The sequence below is a fragment of the Drosophila montana genome, unplaced genomic scaffold, assembly GCF_035044405.1.
Source record: "Drosophila montana isolate Dmon_TW-CO22-7 unplaced genomic scaffold, ASM3504440v1 contig_3733_1, whole genome shotgun sequence".
In the NCBI taxonomy this organism is placed as follows: Eukaryota; Metazoa; Arthropoda; class Insecta; order Diptera; family Drosophilidae; genus Drosophila; species Drosophila montana.
The window spans coordinates 2,397,213-2,414,395 of NW_026998620.1; the positions used below are offsets into that span (position 1 = coordinate 2,397,213).

Sequence of the window (17,183 nt, forward strand, 5' to 3'; positions counted from 1 at the left end):
TGTTAGATTTATTTTTTTGCAAATTCTGGCAATTGCTTCTGGAATTGAACTTTGTTGTCCAGCTGTCTGCCTAAGCAGCCCATGCACTTATTTCTCTATTATAATATGTTAACTCTCTCTCTTTCTTTACGGTCAAGTGATATCTCAGAGTAAAACGAAGCTTTGAAGAAAATATAGTCAAGCACTTCAGCTTTTGTTAACGCACATCTCTGAATTAATTAATTGCTGGAGTTGGCTGCACATTGTTTGAGCTCCGAGCGGCAAAATGAAATGACGAGCTGTGCTTTAATTGGAAGAGGAATGTGGCTACACAGAAAGTGGCAATGGAGCTGGCCAACAAACTGGGGCACATGTGCAAAGAGACAGAAACATCGGGCTGGGTCTACGGGGTCGCCTATACAATGATAAGAGGCGAGAAAGAGAGAGAGAGAGAGAGAGAGCCTTGAACTCGTTGCGAGTTCAGGTGAAAAGTGGAGAGTCGAAATTTTTAATAATTAAATAGAGCCCAAAACTGGGACTCAGTTGTATCAGTATCAATGAGCACAGCGTGCCCCAAATGGCGGCAGGGGGCGGGGGGCGGGGGCGGAGAATTAAAAGGTGCGGCAAAAACTTTCATTTCAGTTTTGTAGCTGTGCAAACATTAAAACGAAAGTTTTTAAAAGCAGCCACAACATTTACGTGTGTGTGTGTGTGTGTGTGTGTGTGGCATGTGTTGCAGTTAAGTTTTGTTGCTGCTGCTGCCGCTGCCGCTGCCGCTGTGTGTGGCATGGCGCATCAAAGTGGCAGCTTTAAGGCGCTTACTGCTCAGTTTGCAGTTTTTATAGTCAAAAGGCAACACGCCAAGTTGCTTAAACAGCAGCAACAACAACAGCAACAACAACAGCAACAACAACAGCAACAACAACAACAACGGGCGCCATTTGTTGCCACATGTTGTAACTGTTGCCGCATTAAATGTGCAACCCTCAGTTAAATGTTGTCGTTGTTGTTGCTGTTGCTGTGAATTTCACTTTTATGTTGGCGCATCTACGCTGCTTTTATGCTGTTGCAACCGACAGTTGCATGCCCCCCCCCCCCCGCCCCCCCTCGCAGCCCGCACAGCCCACAAACAGTTCACTGGGCACCACCAGCAGAGATTTCACTTCATTTTATGTTGTCAGACTTCCGAGTGCGCCGAGTTCTTGTTATAAAAAAGCCAAATTCATTTTGCACATATAACTTTTATACCCCCTTCCCCACTACACACACACACACACACACACACATGTGGCGCTCTTTTTGTCTCTCTGTGTGTGTGTGTGCTTGGGTTATGTTTATGTTCCCTGCTGCTTCAACTTGACATCTTTTGGTTAATTTTGCCAGCCGCAGCGCCAAAAGGACAGTCGCTGTTGGAAACAAGTTTTTGTTGCTGCATTTGCAGTTCTCTTTGGCACTTTGCAATATAATTTATTGACGGCAAGGCTGCAAACAGGTTCAAGCCAAAACTGCGGGAAACTCAAACTTCTAGTTTTTCACCCCGAACCGCAGCCTGCAGTAAAAAACAGGCTGAAGCTGAGCCCGAACCGAACCATTTCCAATATGGGCAAAATATTGGTTCGATCTGTAAGCCGAAGCACTAAATACTAATTTTTGGTTTCAAAGACATGCTACGGAAAAAATAGCCTATAAGACTGTAAATCCACAAGAGTGACTATATATTTAAAGGAGTTTGTCCTGACAAAAGCTTTCCTTTGGTTCAAAAGTGAGCACTTAAACGGGGCTTGGAAAATTCGACCAACATGTAAGGGAAAAGGGAGCTCAAAAAAAATACGAAAACATTGAAACAGTCGTATAAATGTGACGCTTCGAACTGGCAAGCTAGAGGTCGCCGGTTCAAATCGAGCAGCAGTTTTCAATATTTTTATTGATCTCTTCATTTTTTCTAAATTATTGTACACACATTAATAGCAATTATAATAATAACAGAAACAAAGAAGTGAGGAATATTTATTAATAATAATAATTAAAATTGTTCTTTTGCTTTGGATGTTTGCTTAGCGAAAGGGCATATGCATTTTGTTTACTTCAGAAGAGTGCTGAGCTGTCCGAAGTTGCCGCAAATGAAACAGGAAATTTTCTTACCACTTGCATTTTCAACCTTATCCATTTGAACCTGGCAAGGCCGGGTAATTTCTTGAACTAATCCAATAATCGGTATTCATTTTCTCTTCTGCCTATTTTACAGCTCTAACAAAATGATTACCTAAGGTTCAAACTCAACAGAAGCAACCAAAAATCGAAAGGTAAAAAGCATATAAAAAATACTTAAAATAAACAAAAGCAAGATAAAGGCAAACGTGTAAGAAATCGGCCAGCAAAAGTAAACAAAAATATAATTCAATTTTATGGCCAAAGGGTGAAAATTAAAATCGAAACCAAATACCAAAAACCAGAAACCAGAAACCAGAAAAATCAAGTGAAAAAAACGTAACGTAAACCACCGCAAAACAATTGCTTTAAAGGAACGTAGGAAATCAATTGCAGCGACAGCAACAAGAACCAGAACCACGCCCACAAAATGACGCTGCGCATATCGGCCAAATCGAGAAATCATCTTGGACTCATTATTTATGGCTTTGTGTTGCTTTTGACAACAACAATGCCATCTATCGAAGCTGGACGCATTTTCGGTAAGTTGCGGAAATCAAGAAATTTTCTTCTCTTTTTTTTTTACAAAATTTTTTTTTCTCGTGGAGCTGAGCTCCAGTTGGACAATATCCCATCAGCTGTTGTGGCCTTAATTAATGCGCACAATTTGCAGCTAATGGAATTTTTAATACAATGAAAACGCAATGTGGACACATTTCACAAATTGGCTGCGTCAAGTGAAAGCTCGGCACGAGACGCAAATTGACAACCCATCTACGTATTCTTCTTGCTCACATGCCCTGCGAACCAAGAGGGGTTGCATGGGTTGCATGCACTTGTTAGTCACATAATCACAGCGTAGAAAGTCTATTACGCATCTAATATGAAATTGATATACCAAATAATTAGGGGAGAATGTATTAAAGCTCTTCGATTTCTGTCATATACCCTACAAAGCATATACCATGAGGTTGCATGCACTTTACAATTACGCATTTAAATATTATATTTATCAGAAGGAGTAACCTTCTTCTTCTTTCATATATTCTGCACTTAATACCTTTAAAGGTATAACCTTTAACTGTACCTAATAATGAGAATATTTGGAGATGATATATAGTACATGAACACCTAGGCACATTATCCCTAAGGTTGTGTTTTATTCATATATTACAAGCAAGGGCTTTAGGTTTTTTAGGCATATTCTGGAGCTAGGTGTCTGATCTATCCCAGATTAGGCACACGAGTTACTAGGGATAATATGCAAATTTTACAAATATTTGAAAATACAAGCTATCATATAAATGCATCCAATTATTGAGATATGCAAAGGAAATTGGATTCATCTACTCTTTGGGCTGTTTCATAGAAATGTGATGAAGTTTAGTTTCCCGGGAGTTATAAAGAAAAGTTATATTTTTCGACTTATACACCATATGTTTTAGGTTTGTGTTAATAGAGGGTATTATACGTTTTTTTTGTGCACTCTTAATATAGGGTATTTAAGTGTCGTGCACACCTTATTTTTTTTTATTGGAATCGGGTCATATAGCTGTTGGCGCGGCGGGCACATGTTATTTTCGTATTAATTAGTATTACAAAAGGTTGCGTTTTTCCATGCTGCTTGATTTCGTGTACGTTAATGAGCTGAGCCATCCTCCCCCTGCCCCTGCCCCCTATACCTGCCCCTACCCTAGACAACAAGCCATTTACACATGCATGTTTGTGTGCACGAGAAACATATGTGTGTGTGTGTGTGTGTATATCTGACTGCTAAAGTCAATGATTGTGTGTGTTTTGTAAAAGAAATTACTTGGAAACACATTTGCTTAAAAAAGGTTTTCGATTAGAAAGGCGAGAGGCCGCACTGAGAGAGAGAGAGGGAGAGAGGGAGAGGGGGAGAGGGGGAGCAGGGGTAGGGGCTGCGGCCCAATTAACCGCATAAAATGAAGCAAACGTTTTGTACATGTGGTCATAATTTACATGTAATTATGGCCACACAAATAATACTGCTTGGCGACCCAAAATACACACATCAAACGGGTTGTGTAAATGCCGTTTAAAAAGGTTGAGAGCAGAGGGGTGCTGGTCGAAAGGGGGAGGGGAGGGGGGTTTTGTGTTATCAAAACAGGCTCCGGCAGCTAATTGCAGTTTTGTCTGCGTGGACGCACTTAAAAAAAAAGCGCACATTAGATTTGGTCTATATAGAGGCGAGGCTGCATTCGTTCGCATTTATGCGGCTGGCAATGATCAGAGCCAACAACAAAAGCAAACAAAGAACAAAAACAACTAATAACAAACAACAACAACAACAACAACAACAGCAACGGCAACCAGCGACTTTTGTTGACACACATTTTGTTGTGGCTGGCCCTAAAAAGTATGCTACGAAAATTTGCACGCAAACGAGAGAATTTGCGCGCCAGCAACAGCAAAAGAGACAACAATAAAGCGCAGCTAAAAAAATACAAAAGCACACATGCAAACATGTGAAATCTAAATATGTGTATGTGTGTGTGTGTGTATTGGCATTAGGCTGGCAGAGTTGCGCGTCGCTTTTTGTCGAGCAATTTAAATGACGCTGTCGAGTGGCAACCACCGCAGCAGCCGCAACAACAACAACTAAACCAATAAAACTGCAGCCAGGCGTGTGTTGACACACACACACACACACACCGCACACACACACACATCGGCGCAGTGAAAGCGTAAAGTTTACGCGCTTGTTTGCTATAATTTCGATTGTTTTTACTGAGCGCAGCGCAGCAGCCGCCGCCGTTGTGGCACCGCCACGCCCATTGGCAGGCAAACAGGCTGCATGCTGCATGCACCCATCTACCCCCCACTTTCCCCTCTCTGTCACTCCTCCACTGCGACAATTGCGCGCCATTTTCGCTGCAATTTTCGTTTTATTGATGTGCGCGCCGTTGAGCTGTTGTTCTTGTTACAACTGCTTGCAACAGCAGCTTGCAACAACAACAAATACAGCAACAACACAACAGCCAGTCGCATAAAATATGCCCCATAAGTGGCACAGTTTTGCATTTGAGATTTTTGCAGTTGTTGCGTGTTTTTGGTTAAGTGCAAACTGAAAATTGATGAAAAACTTTCGCTCAAAATGTTGCACAATTAAAGTTGCAACAACAAAACAACAACAAGGCGACAGGCAGCAACTGCACTCAATAGCACACTTTATGGCCACGCCCTGATTGCCAACAATTTAAGTGGGCGTCGCTTATGTAAGAAATGGCGCAGATAAAATGCACAGGCTATGATTAAAGTAAAGGATGCGCCACTTAGAGAGAGGCAAATCAGAGATGTTCAACCTACAGAGAGTATTCGCATTTTGTAGTAAAACGTAATATTAAAGGCTACGTCCGCTGTTCAACCTATATGCCAATTAGTCTTTCAGTTTCAGAGAAATTATAGTGGAAAATTGAATTTTTGCATAAAATGTTGAATTATTTCTCAATCGTCGAAGAATTAGGAACAATCGGCTATAGATACGCTTCCTTTACAGATCTCATTCTTTTTTATATTTCGATCTCTTAACTTCGTGCTCAGTTCCAGTTAATCGAATTTTGTAGTAAAAGTTGATATTAACAGCCACGTCTAATAAGTCTGTCAGTTTCAGAGAAACAATTACTCGAAAATCGAGTTTTTGTATAAAATATTTTATTATATCTCAATCGTAGAAGACCTTAAAAAACAAACATTTCGCATTCTTTTTTCTATTTTGTCTTCACTCTTCACGGTGGTTCGATCTCCAAACTTCGTGCTCAGTTCCAGGGCGTATTCGATTGCATATTTATTTGCCCGTCAACTTTGGTCTAAATAATCTTTAGTTAGAAATTTGTATTCATTAAATATTCTAGACTCTAGTTAGCAATTCTGAATGTGCGCACATTATAGACAACATATCAGCAAATATTTTCATTAGAAATTTCGTTGGAATTTAGGCATTTTTGTTGTTGCCAATTTTCCATAAATTTTTTATTTATTCTTCCAAAGAGTTTTACAGCTGCCACAAAGTGTTGCAGGCATTCGGGACAGTTATTCGATCTGTGTCAATTTGGCTAAAGTCAGCAAAAAATGCCAGGACGACGCCCCCTCTCACCAACAGTCCCAACCTTGCGCCTGTAGAACAAAAGTTTATTTTGCCAACAAGTTTTTTCTTTATATCAGCACGTAGCAGGTGGCAGATGGCATGTGGCATGTGGCAGGTGGCAGGTGGCAGGACGCAGTCTTCCTTCCTTCCTCAGTCAGTTGAATGCATGTGATGTTTATGTGTTTAGGGCTAGGTCAAAGCTGCCAAATCAAACGTTTAATGACCCTCAGCATCCATTAACGGGCACACACTAATTTTCACACACACACACACACACACACGCACATACCATGACATCACACACACACACATACAGCCCGTTAACGATATCTTTTTAAATTATTCATGCGACGTCTAAGAATAAACAATTTTTGTGGCCTGCCATCAGACGTACTTTATATTCAGCTCATTATATTAAAGCCAAACAATTGGCGACATCAACACAAGCAACAACAACACAAGCAACAACAACAACAACAAACATTTGAGAAAAAAGGCGCTGCTTCTTCTTATTCTTTTAGCTGGCATTACATTTGAGCGAGGCGTTGTCCTTGGCAGCAGCGCTGTCTGGCGTAATTTCTTTATTGGATTCATTGTGCGCCCTCAGCAAATTTGCACTTGCTACTTGCCACTTGCCGCTTGCCTCTTGCTACTTGCCACACGCAGCGGCAGCGGCAGCGGCAGCAGCTGCAAAAGATACTAAAAACAATTATATAAATTGGCTTTGACTTTTATTTAAGGCATTTCACTTTTTAAGCCATATTTATGAACAAGTTTCGCTAACTTAGTTTTCATATTCGAAGAAATAACAACACGAGCAGCTGCTACTAATGAAAAAGGTATAATAAATTTATTAAGGGGATTTTTACAAAAAATATAACTTTAGTTAACATTGCTTTATGCTTATTTTTAAAGCAGTATATATATATACTTATAATATATTTTTATATTTATTGCTTATCAGAATTATCTGTGAGCTATATACAAGATTTCTGCTCCTTCCGGAGATTCTCTTCTGCTTAAAAGTAGAGCAAGAGTATTTAATATTCGACATGTCTTTGATGGCATTTTGTCTTAATTCGCATCAATAGATGATAGATGACGCAAATATTTCAATTTGGGCTTGAATGTGCTTCATTTCAAAAATAGAACAAATTGTTGTTCTATTTTTCAAGTCAAAGCTAATAATATCTCTGTTGCTTTTCAGAGAGAGAAATTAAATTATTTGCTAAGAAAATTCATTGAAAAATCTAAGCACACGCAGAAAACAATATTAAATAACAAGTAGCAGTGCTCTAGTCGGGAGTGACCGACTAGGAAATACTCTAAGGCTAGACTCGAGCTGCCATTCTTCTTTGTGATAGTCTACGGCTGTTCAAATGCGAGCCTTATAAAACTTGTAGGTCTTGAATATCGCATACAAAAGTTTATATAAACCATCTAATGCCAAATTAATAATATGGCTTTTCCTTGAAAAATGAGTTTAATCCAATTATGGCGGTCTTAGGAGGAGAAATCCAAATAGTTAAATATTTTTATTGAGTATGTATCCTCAGAGAATTCATATACAAAGTTTGTAATATAAAGCTCTTATAATCTGCGAGTAATGCTTAAAGAACTTTAACTCAAAATCGATATTTATCGATATCATGCGAGTAATGCTTAAAGAACTTTAACTCAAAATCGATATTTATCGATATCATGAAAATGGTCGAAGATATCACACGAATGTAGATTTATTTTGCAATACTAATGAATTTACATAGACGGACAGATGGATATATCACGTTCGATTCAGACCCTCATTTAGATCAATAATATAAATATGCTTTATGGGATCGCAGAAAGCCTCCTACATTATTAATACAGGGTATACAAATTGCCAAATCCAAAACAAACAATAAATTTAAATGCCCAAATTTAGTTGCTCCGTGCAAAAATAGAGCCGAAAATACATAAAATTGTCTCTGGTAAAAGCATGCTATAAATTCCGAAATTCCGATCTAAAATATTTTTTGCCTCGTGCATTTGACTGCAAGTTAACTGCATATCGAATTAATTTAGTTATAAACTGTATATTTAATTTAAGAGCAAATGCCAGGACATTGGGCAAAAAAATCTCAACTTAAAAGACAACGTTTTATTTTCTCAATTAAATGGACGAAATCTTGTTTTTGTCTTTCTATCTTTGCGTTCGGGCAATAATTGAAATTGAATCGCATATTTTTGAGGCAAATTGCAAAAACTGCATTTTTGTTTATCTAGTCAAATAGAATTTTCCGCTGTGAAAGCTGCCAATTAGTCCTTTGGGAAAATTGTTGCAAAAACTGCATTTTCTGGCCTGTAAATCTTTTTCCATGCATTTATTGTTGTTATTTTTGTTTGGATTTTATTGAAGCAAATAAATTGTTGTTCCATGTGGGTCATTAGGCGCCCTAATTGAATTTAATGTTTGTTTATGCAGTTCTCCTTGGCGCGCACAGTTTAGTTAAATAAACAACAATTGATTAGAAAATTATGACAATAAATATTTATAATTTCAAGCGCAATTCCATGACAAACGATTATATAAATATTAGCACAAGAGCACAACAAAAATGCATCTTCAATTGAGCTTTTCATAAATTATTTCAATTAAATTTTGCGTGATAAACATAAATTGAATTAGATAACATTTTCCAATTAGATAGAAGATACGAATGTGACATGCGAAAATGCATGGAAATGCGAAAATAGTTCAAATTCTATGAATATTATAATATGCCACAAACATAAGCCCAGTGCCAAATAAAAAAACTATGAGATATATAGATACAATAGCAAAATGTGCCAAAAAGTAAATTCTGGTGTACATGCAAAAAAACCATATATGGATGGATGGGTAGAATATCTTAAACTACAATCAGCTAGAAAGATCTGCCATTCGAATTGACAATAGTTAGGGTATTAAGCCTAAGCTTTAAGAATTCTTGCTGTATGAAATGTTCTTTTCTTCGCATCCTCTTTTTTCTTTAAGCAATATTTATTATGAGGTATAACTAAGGGCTTTAAGCATGGGTTAATAAATAAATAAATAAAATAAAAACAAGTTAGCTTAAAGCAATATGTTAAGGACACACCTGGACTGTCACAAGAGATACACTTTTACTTTTCACAAGCTAATAGAAATATTTTATTCTCATAATGGAATTCAATCTTGAAAATTTGCAACACGGCAGCTTTAAGCTTCACCTCAAATGCCGGCTAAGCAGCGCCGTGGAGAGCAGGCCGCAAAAGGTTTCACCAGCTTCATTATCCTGGCTGCTGCTGCGGCTGCTGCTGCTCGCGAGTGCCTATTATAATCGCGGCTAAGCTGCTGCGATTATTGTCTACAAAATTCATGTATTTCATTATTAGGCAGCGTAACAGCAGCGAGGACAAATGCTCAGCATATCCGGCTCAGCAAGCAGCATCCTTCAGCCTGGCCTGGCCTAGCCGTGTCCTGCTGCTGCTGCTGCTGCTGCTGCTCATCGTCGCTCGTTCATTTGCTGTCATAATTTAATTTTTGCCACCGGCCGTGGCGACTCGCACCCACACACACACACACACCCACACACACACAGAGACAGTTAGACAGCCAGCACATCCTGTCGGACTTGGGCCTGGTCTGCCTGTGGCCTGCGGCTGGCCTTCTGCATCCGCATAGAGCTTTATATAGTTTTTTTTTCTTTTTTTTCTGTCCATCCGCTTGGCATGCAAAGCACTGCAAATGTTGTCTATAAAAGCCAACAACATGTTGTCAAATGGACGCGGACAGGCCTCAAAAATCCCAATGTGGTTTGCTACACAGCGGCTCATTAATCCCTGCAGTTGAATGGCCGCCGCTGTGCGACAACCTTATGAGGCTTTGTTTTGCCTCCCTGCTCCCATTCTTCCCATTCCTCTCATTCCGCCCATTCCTCCTCCAGCTGTCTCTTTACCACGCTTCGATCAGAGCCCGCACATAAATCAACTGCCTCGAGGCACTTTATCAACATCAGCAACAGCATCAACTGGGATAGCGCAATTTAGTCTGTCTCCCTCTCCCTCTCCGTCTTCCTCTCCCTCTCGCTCGCGCTCATTCTGCCTCTCTTTCTGCCCTGATTGTCCCCATTTTGGCCGCTCAATTTGCTACGCAAATTATAAACACCAAATGAAAACTCTTGGAAAAAAAGAAGGCAAGCAAGCGGCAGCTGCATAAAAACTTCAAACTTGGCCAAAAATTGAAATGCCTCAAGCTGATTTCAACATTCATGCGCCAAAAGTCAATAATGAAAATTTCAGCCAGTGTTGGGGCCAAGGCTTTAAGCCACCACCGCCCCCGCCCCCGACCAATTTCCCCCTCCCATCCGCCCGCGCCAAATGTAATAAAATTCGCATAAAAACATTTCACAGGCTTTAGACGCGCCGCGCCGGGCCGTGCAGCTGCCGGCTCAACTTGTGCCCGGCCGTAGTCCGGAGTCCGGAGCCGGCGAGATCATGTGACAGCAGGAGAAATTAAAGCAAGCTGCTTAAAAAGTTGTGCAACATCCGGACGAACGGCCGCAGTTGAGTTTGCGGCAGCACAAGCAGCTTGCAGCACAGTTGCTGCTACTGCTGCTCCTGCTGCCAGCACAGTGGGCAATTTAGCTAACTTGTGTGTCAAAAATTGTCAAGTAAGGCAGGTTTTAGCTAGTTTTAAATGCTCTAACAATTTCATAACGGCGAATCCATATATTATATAGATATATATCCTTGCTCAGCTGCTGTCAGCTCTTTTGATAAAACTTGACATGGATCTATCTTCATGTACACAAGTCGGAGTCTGCTTGACTCAATCACTTTATTGTTGTCATAATTAGTAGAAAATATTGTTTATTTATAAAAGCAGATCAACATAAGGAACAATTAGATCAGTTTTTAGTTAGATCTTTTATATTTATAGCCTAAGAAGGAACCATAATTTAGCAAACTCGTGCTAGAAATCGAAAAACTTTTTAATGGAAGTCGCAACTGATCACACTTAAAATTATAAATAATACAAGCTATCAAAGTGTAAAGGAAAAGAAATTATATTTGACAAAGTTTTATAATATAATATAGGAATACAAAGATACGCTGGAATACCCTCGAATTGTCATGCGAAGAAGTCTCGAAATAGAATTTTAGTATGAAAATCTTGCTCTTCAAGCTCTTCTATTCAATCCCAGCAATTTATTTCTTAACTATGATTACAACATTGATCAGAAATCTTATGCACTAGATTATTCTTTCATATAGCATCTATTGAAAGATAGACATTTCTATAAAAATAATATTAATTATTTATATTTTCTCAAGATTATATAAATCAATATTTCTTGTCTTACCTTCTTTCTATCTATAATTATAATATTTATTATTTATATTTTCGCAAGATTATACATTCATTTCTTGTCCTACTTCTGACTACAATTGACATGTGCACTTTCTTGTCGCATTCTCCCATTGTATCTGCCATTGAACGCCTTCTGCAGTTGGCAGCACGCCCAAAAGTTGCCGCCTCGTGACGTTGCGCCTATCACAACCAATTTACTAACGAAGCACATAAATCCAATTTCTGGGCAACACAGCGACAACAACAACAATAACAACAACAAGAGAAGAAAAAAAACGTCGACTGTTTGTTGTTGCCAGCGACAATTTCCGTTTCCGGTCGACTTGGCCCCTGGCCGGCGTCTCTAAATTAGTGGCCTCGTTGTCTAAGGCTCGCGCTTAGTTTATTAGTCTTATCAACGACCTGGCCGGGCCCAGACCCATTCCCAGTCCGGAGCCCTGGCCCGGATGACTTTATTAGCCGCTTCGAGCGTTTATTCAACATTCTGACCGGGGCCCACCTGGGCAGCACCCAAATTCCGGATAGCATTTCACGTGCTGAAAGGGCAGCTGTCATTCAGACAGAATTCTCAATTTGTTGCATGCAGCAGGCCGTGCGTGCAACAACACGACACAGCACAAAGACCCAAGCCTGGCGGTGTCTGAGATTTGACCGACAGCAAAAAAGCCAAACCAGCAACACGTCGGCCCACCTCAGACATGGTCGCCAACACTTGGGATCACAATGGAACAAATGCGTTTGACATGTTGCCATTCAAAGGATTCAGCTGCCCCAAAGGGATTGACTAAAAGCGCTGTGTTTGTGCTAAGAAATCCGATTTTAAGAATCTGCTCAGGACTATTAAACATAACTGCAGAGAAGACGAGTTAATAAAAGGGAAAGGTCATACGATCGATTGACCTTTGAAAGTATTAACTAAGTTTGGGAAAGAGCAAAAGAATTTATCAGTGAGATAATCCAGAGATTCATGAAGATCTATAGACTTTCCGGCTTATGTCCGTTGGGACAGCCAAGGAGAGTAAAGGACAGTCTTTAAGCTTCTGAACAGGGTATCAAAAGTTAAATCTCTATACCAAAGCCCATCGCTAAACTGTTTATAATTAGTATTTCGTATTTATGCTCTGTTTTCCTAATGAAATGCAGCATACGCTCTCAGCTCTAATTCCGGCAAACAGGTTGAGCCTCAGGGTGAGCCCTTGGGGCCTTTTTATAAGTCATTTATGTGAAGATTGGTCTAAGGACAGTTTCATTTCTGCACAAGACATGCAAATTTAAGTGAGTTTTAATGCAAACTGTAAATAAATCAGAAAACAAAGCGAAACTAAGACAGCAAGGCAGCTGGGCGAGCGGCAGCACATGTGCTCGTTTTCGTGCTGCCTGCCTGTACGCATATCCTTTCAAATACGCATTTATTTATGCTGCGAGCAACGAGTAAAACTTTTAAATTAAATTTTATGTTATGTATGAGAAGTCCAAGGCAATGTAAATAGAAATGCAAGCAAAACTTTGACCCAAATACCAGAAGCTCTGGCAAAAGGCGAGAGAGGACGAACGCAACACACACAAGATGCTGCACGGCATTTGCTGGCCTTTTCTATCAATCTCCCCTCCCCTCTCTCTCTCCCTCTCTCTCACTCTTAGTCGCTCTCTGGTTGTCTTTGCTTGTATCCATTGTCCTTTGTGTGCTGTCACTCTCAGTTAGGTAAGACAAAAAGTGGTTTGGTGCCAGCTTCTGCTTCGAGCTTTCTGACAATGGCACACGGCAAACATGCCGCCAATTAAGCCACTGTCAAAGTCCTTGAATCCTGGCTATGTTTCCCTTCTTTCTCTTTTGTTCTTTGTCTCCATTTTTTAAAGCACACTTTTGTGCGCACATGAAATTCGATTATGCATCCCATACGCACACTCGTATGTGTCTGAAAATAATTCGAATTCATAATTGAATCAAGCTGCCTGCTGCTACCACCCCTCCTCCCCTTCTCTCTCTCTCTCTCCTCTCTCTCTCTCTCTCTCTCTCTCCCTCTCTCTCTCTCTCTCTCTCTCTCTCTCCTCTCTCTCTCTCTCTCTCTATCTCTCTCGCTCCCTGTCCGCTCTTGATCTCTGTCCATTTGCAGGCGTTGTGCGCGCTAATAAAACCAAGCGCGTCTATAAAACAAAAGCCATCCGGAAGTTGAGATTAACGCCGATTTTACGAGCAGCGCATTTGTCATACACTTTTCAGGCCATAAAACGTAACTTGAAGGGTTCTCCTCCGCCCCTCCCCTTAACCCCCTTCGAGTCTTTTAATGTGCCATGTCATATGACCTAATAGAGCCATGAGATTGAATAGCTTTGAGCGGCCTTAAAGTGCAGTGTTTTTTGTGGAACTTGAGTTTTATAAAGCTAGCAAAATTTTGATACGTTCACAGCAGAGCTCTACTAAGCGTACACTGAGAGAAATGTGCTCCTATAGTGTTACTTTCTTGCTTTTCAATTAAAAAACTATTTATTTTAATGAATTAAAATAAGGTGAATTAAGCTCGACTAAAGTAACAAATATTTATAACAAGAATTCGTTAAGAGAATTGAGTTAAGCGTAAACTATTCTCACGGGCTTGAGCTTAGACTCCTTGAAATGTTAAAAAAAATAAGTTCGGTAGGCAGCTTAAAAAATGGCAAGCTAAGCTGTATTTAAAGAATTGGATTGCATTAAGTGCTTGGTTTTTTCTCTGAGTGTAGCGAGCTCTGCTTGAATGAGAATGTGTAGTACTCATGTGTCGCACCTAGTCTCGGTCATTTATCAATTCATTGGCTGCTACAATTACCAGCATAGCGTATGTGTCAATAGGTCAATGTGTGCGTGTGCTAATTAGCAGTAGCACACACATACACACACATGATCAATCATATTGGCACTGAGTAAATGGGCCAGAGCAACTTGCCACAGTCGTGATTTATGCATGTGGCAGGCTCTAATGAACAATTTGATTAATTTAATCGGCTGCACATGGCCAGAGGAAATCCCAACTATTGAATTGCAGAGCAGGGCAGAGCAGAGCAGAGCAGCGATTTAAATATACAATATATACACTTCCAATTTGGCAGTCGAGTGGCTTAGGGCCTATAAATAACGCGCTGCTGGCAGCTCATGAATATTTTACAAGTGCTTAAAAATTGTTCACAAAACGTGCGCCCCAGCAACAGCCACAACAATAATGGCAAACAACAACTGCGTAAATAAATGCAATACAATTTGAATAAACAGGCTTACACATACTTAAATACACACACATCACAGATGTCTGTGTGTGTGTGTCTGTCAACCACTTGTTATGAATGCTGCTCGTTTGCATGTGTGCGTGTGCGCGTGTGTTCGAAAACAATTTATATCCGATTTAAATATTGAACCTCTCGAGCGTAAATCGAAATCTCCTGGCAAAAGCAAATCTTTTGTGGGCGCTGCTCTTGTCTCCAGGCAACCCACACACACATACACAAGTGGCCCAGCGAATGCCACAGCGAAAGCTCCACACATGCAACCAATTAGTGTCTGTGAGCACAAATTTAAGCTGATGGAACAGTCAGAATAAAATAAACATATATATATAAGCATAAAATGATAACTAAATTTGTTTAAGTCACGCAATTAAAGCTGAAAATGTGAAGCCTAGGTAAATAATATAGTAAACGAATTATAAACAATATTTGGAGAAATTGATAGGAATAACAGGAGTCTTAAAAGACATTTAGCCATTTCCCAGACAGAACTTAATGCGACTCAATTTTCGATTCCTATTTGAGATTTATGATATTGTGGTTCATTCCAGCCGAATCGACATATTTGATTGTCGCACAGACACAGATTCGGCTGTTTGTGCTGATCAATAACATAATTTCTCCAATTAAGCAAAAAGTGTTGCCTACTTTTTAGGGCACTCTAAAAAAGAGCTCATGCCTGCGCTGCTGTGCATCTGTATCTGTATGTGTATGTGTTGGCGTGTTTCTTAGTATATGTGACGCTTTTCATATTTTTTATATGCCCAATGATCAGACCTGTTAAAATAAAATCTCAGGCCTGTGATGTCTTTCTTATATACCCAAAAATATCACATATTAAAAGACTCTTTTAAATAATTTAAAATAAAATGTCAACTTCTCGTTATGTTTATTTTAGTGGTAGTTATAGTTCCTGATCCATATTAAAATTACACGCTTTATACTCAGAGAAAAAACAAATACCTTGTCATACAAAAAACTAAATTTTGAAATCTGACATATTAAAGCATAAAAGAGCATCTGAGTCTAGAAACCGAGCCATATAAGCATATGTGTATGTCCATAATTAAGTCGTCTGTATGCGCGCGAATTTGTTGCCCTTAGTTCCGCGCACATTTTGTGACAAACTAATAATATCTATTGCAAATGTATAATAACCATGCTTGAGACATTTTCTTATATATAACAATTATGATTCTCCGATTGCAACGGGCGCCTCGGGAATCTCAAGGCTCCAGCAGGTGTAGCTGATTACCAAATCATTCCGGACGTTGCCAGGCGCCGCATTTCCTGTTATATTGAACTAATTAGGCACACATATGCATGAGTAACAGACACCATAACAAAGCGTCGCATATTCTACACTCACACATACATACATACATACGGCAGCAGCTCATGCATGAGTTTTCTTTGAGCGCGCCCCAAAAAGTAGGCAACATATTATGCTGTAATTGGAGAAACGGCTGCAAATATAATCAGGACTTTTGATGATAGCATTTCGGCCCCAGCCAGTCATGCGTGTGTATGTGTGTGTGTAACATAGAACAGCAACAACAACATGACGTAAGGCGCGCGCACGCTCTCACGCACAAACAAAAAATACATAAATCAAATTGTTGGAAATTGGTTACCAAGCAGAGATAAACTCGCATTATTATGCCTGCCATTTAGGTGGGTGTGTGTGAGTGTGTATGTGTGTGTTGTGTGTGTGTGTAGCGGGTGCTAGGCAACACATTTTTCATGCAATGACTGTGCCACACACACACACACACAGACGCATAGAGAGACACACACAGGAAACCTGCTACTTATCAGCCATCAATCAATAGATATGACCCGGCTTTTTCCTAATATTAATAGCTCTTCGTTTGCCTCGCAGATCATTTCAAGCCAAAGATTGATATGCATGTTGCTGTTGTTGTTATCATTGTTGTTGTTGTAGTTGTTGTTGCTGTAAGCTTGCACAACAATTTATTGAGCGCGGCGAGCTTTGCAGTGTGTTTTATCCTCACTAAAAAACATGCCCCACAGTCTGTCTTGGCTGTGAACATGAAATTCAATTTAAATGCAAACCAAGCACCGCCACAGCCGCGATTTGTGGTCCAACATCGAGCTACTCAATTAATCGCAAGCTATGCCACACCCCAACCCCTCTGGACGAGGGGTTATTAAGCGGGTGGGGACGGCGGGTTTCGGCGCACTTGCTGCTGACACTAGTCTGTTGTGGTATGTGTTTTAGCTACCTGATGCTTATTGCCCAATTAATTTTGATTTATGCATGTTGCGTGTGTGTGTGTGTGTGTTGTTGATTGCACG

At 39.9% G+C, this 17,183-nt stretch overlaps 1 protein-coding gene across 3 annotated transcripts in view; it reads left to right on the plus strand.

Annotated features, from left to right (window-relative positions):
• The first annotated feature begins 2,426 nt into the window (after positions 1–2,426).
• Ptp99A (Protein tyrosine phosphatase 99A) overlaps positions 2,427–17,183 on the plus strand; it is a 150,835-nt gene continuing 136,078 nt past the window's right edge. For all 3 annotated transcript variants that reach the window (XM_064693338.1, XM_064693340.1, XM_064693342.1), the window contains exon 1: positions 2,427–2,669. In XM_064693338.1, the coding sequence (XP_064549408.1) occupies positions 2,558–2,669 (112 nt within the window). In that variant the 5' untranslated portion in view covers positions 2,427–2,557. The remainder of the gene's footprint in view (positions 2,670–17,183) is intronic.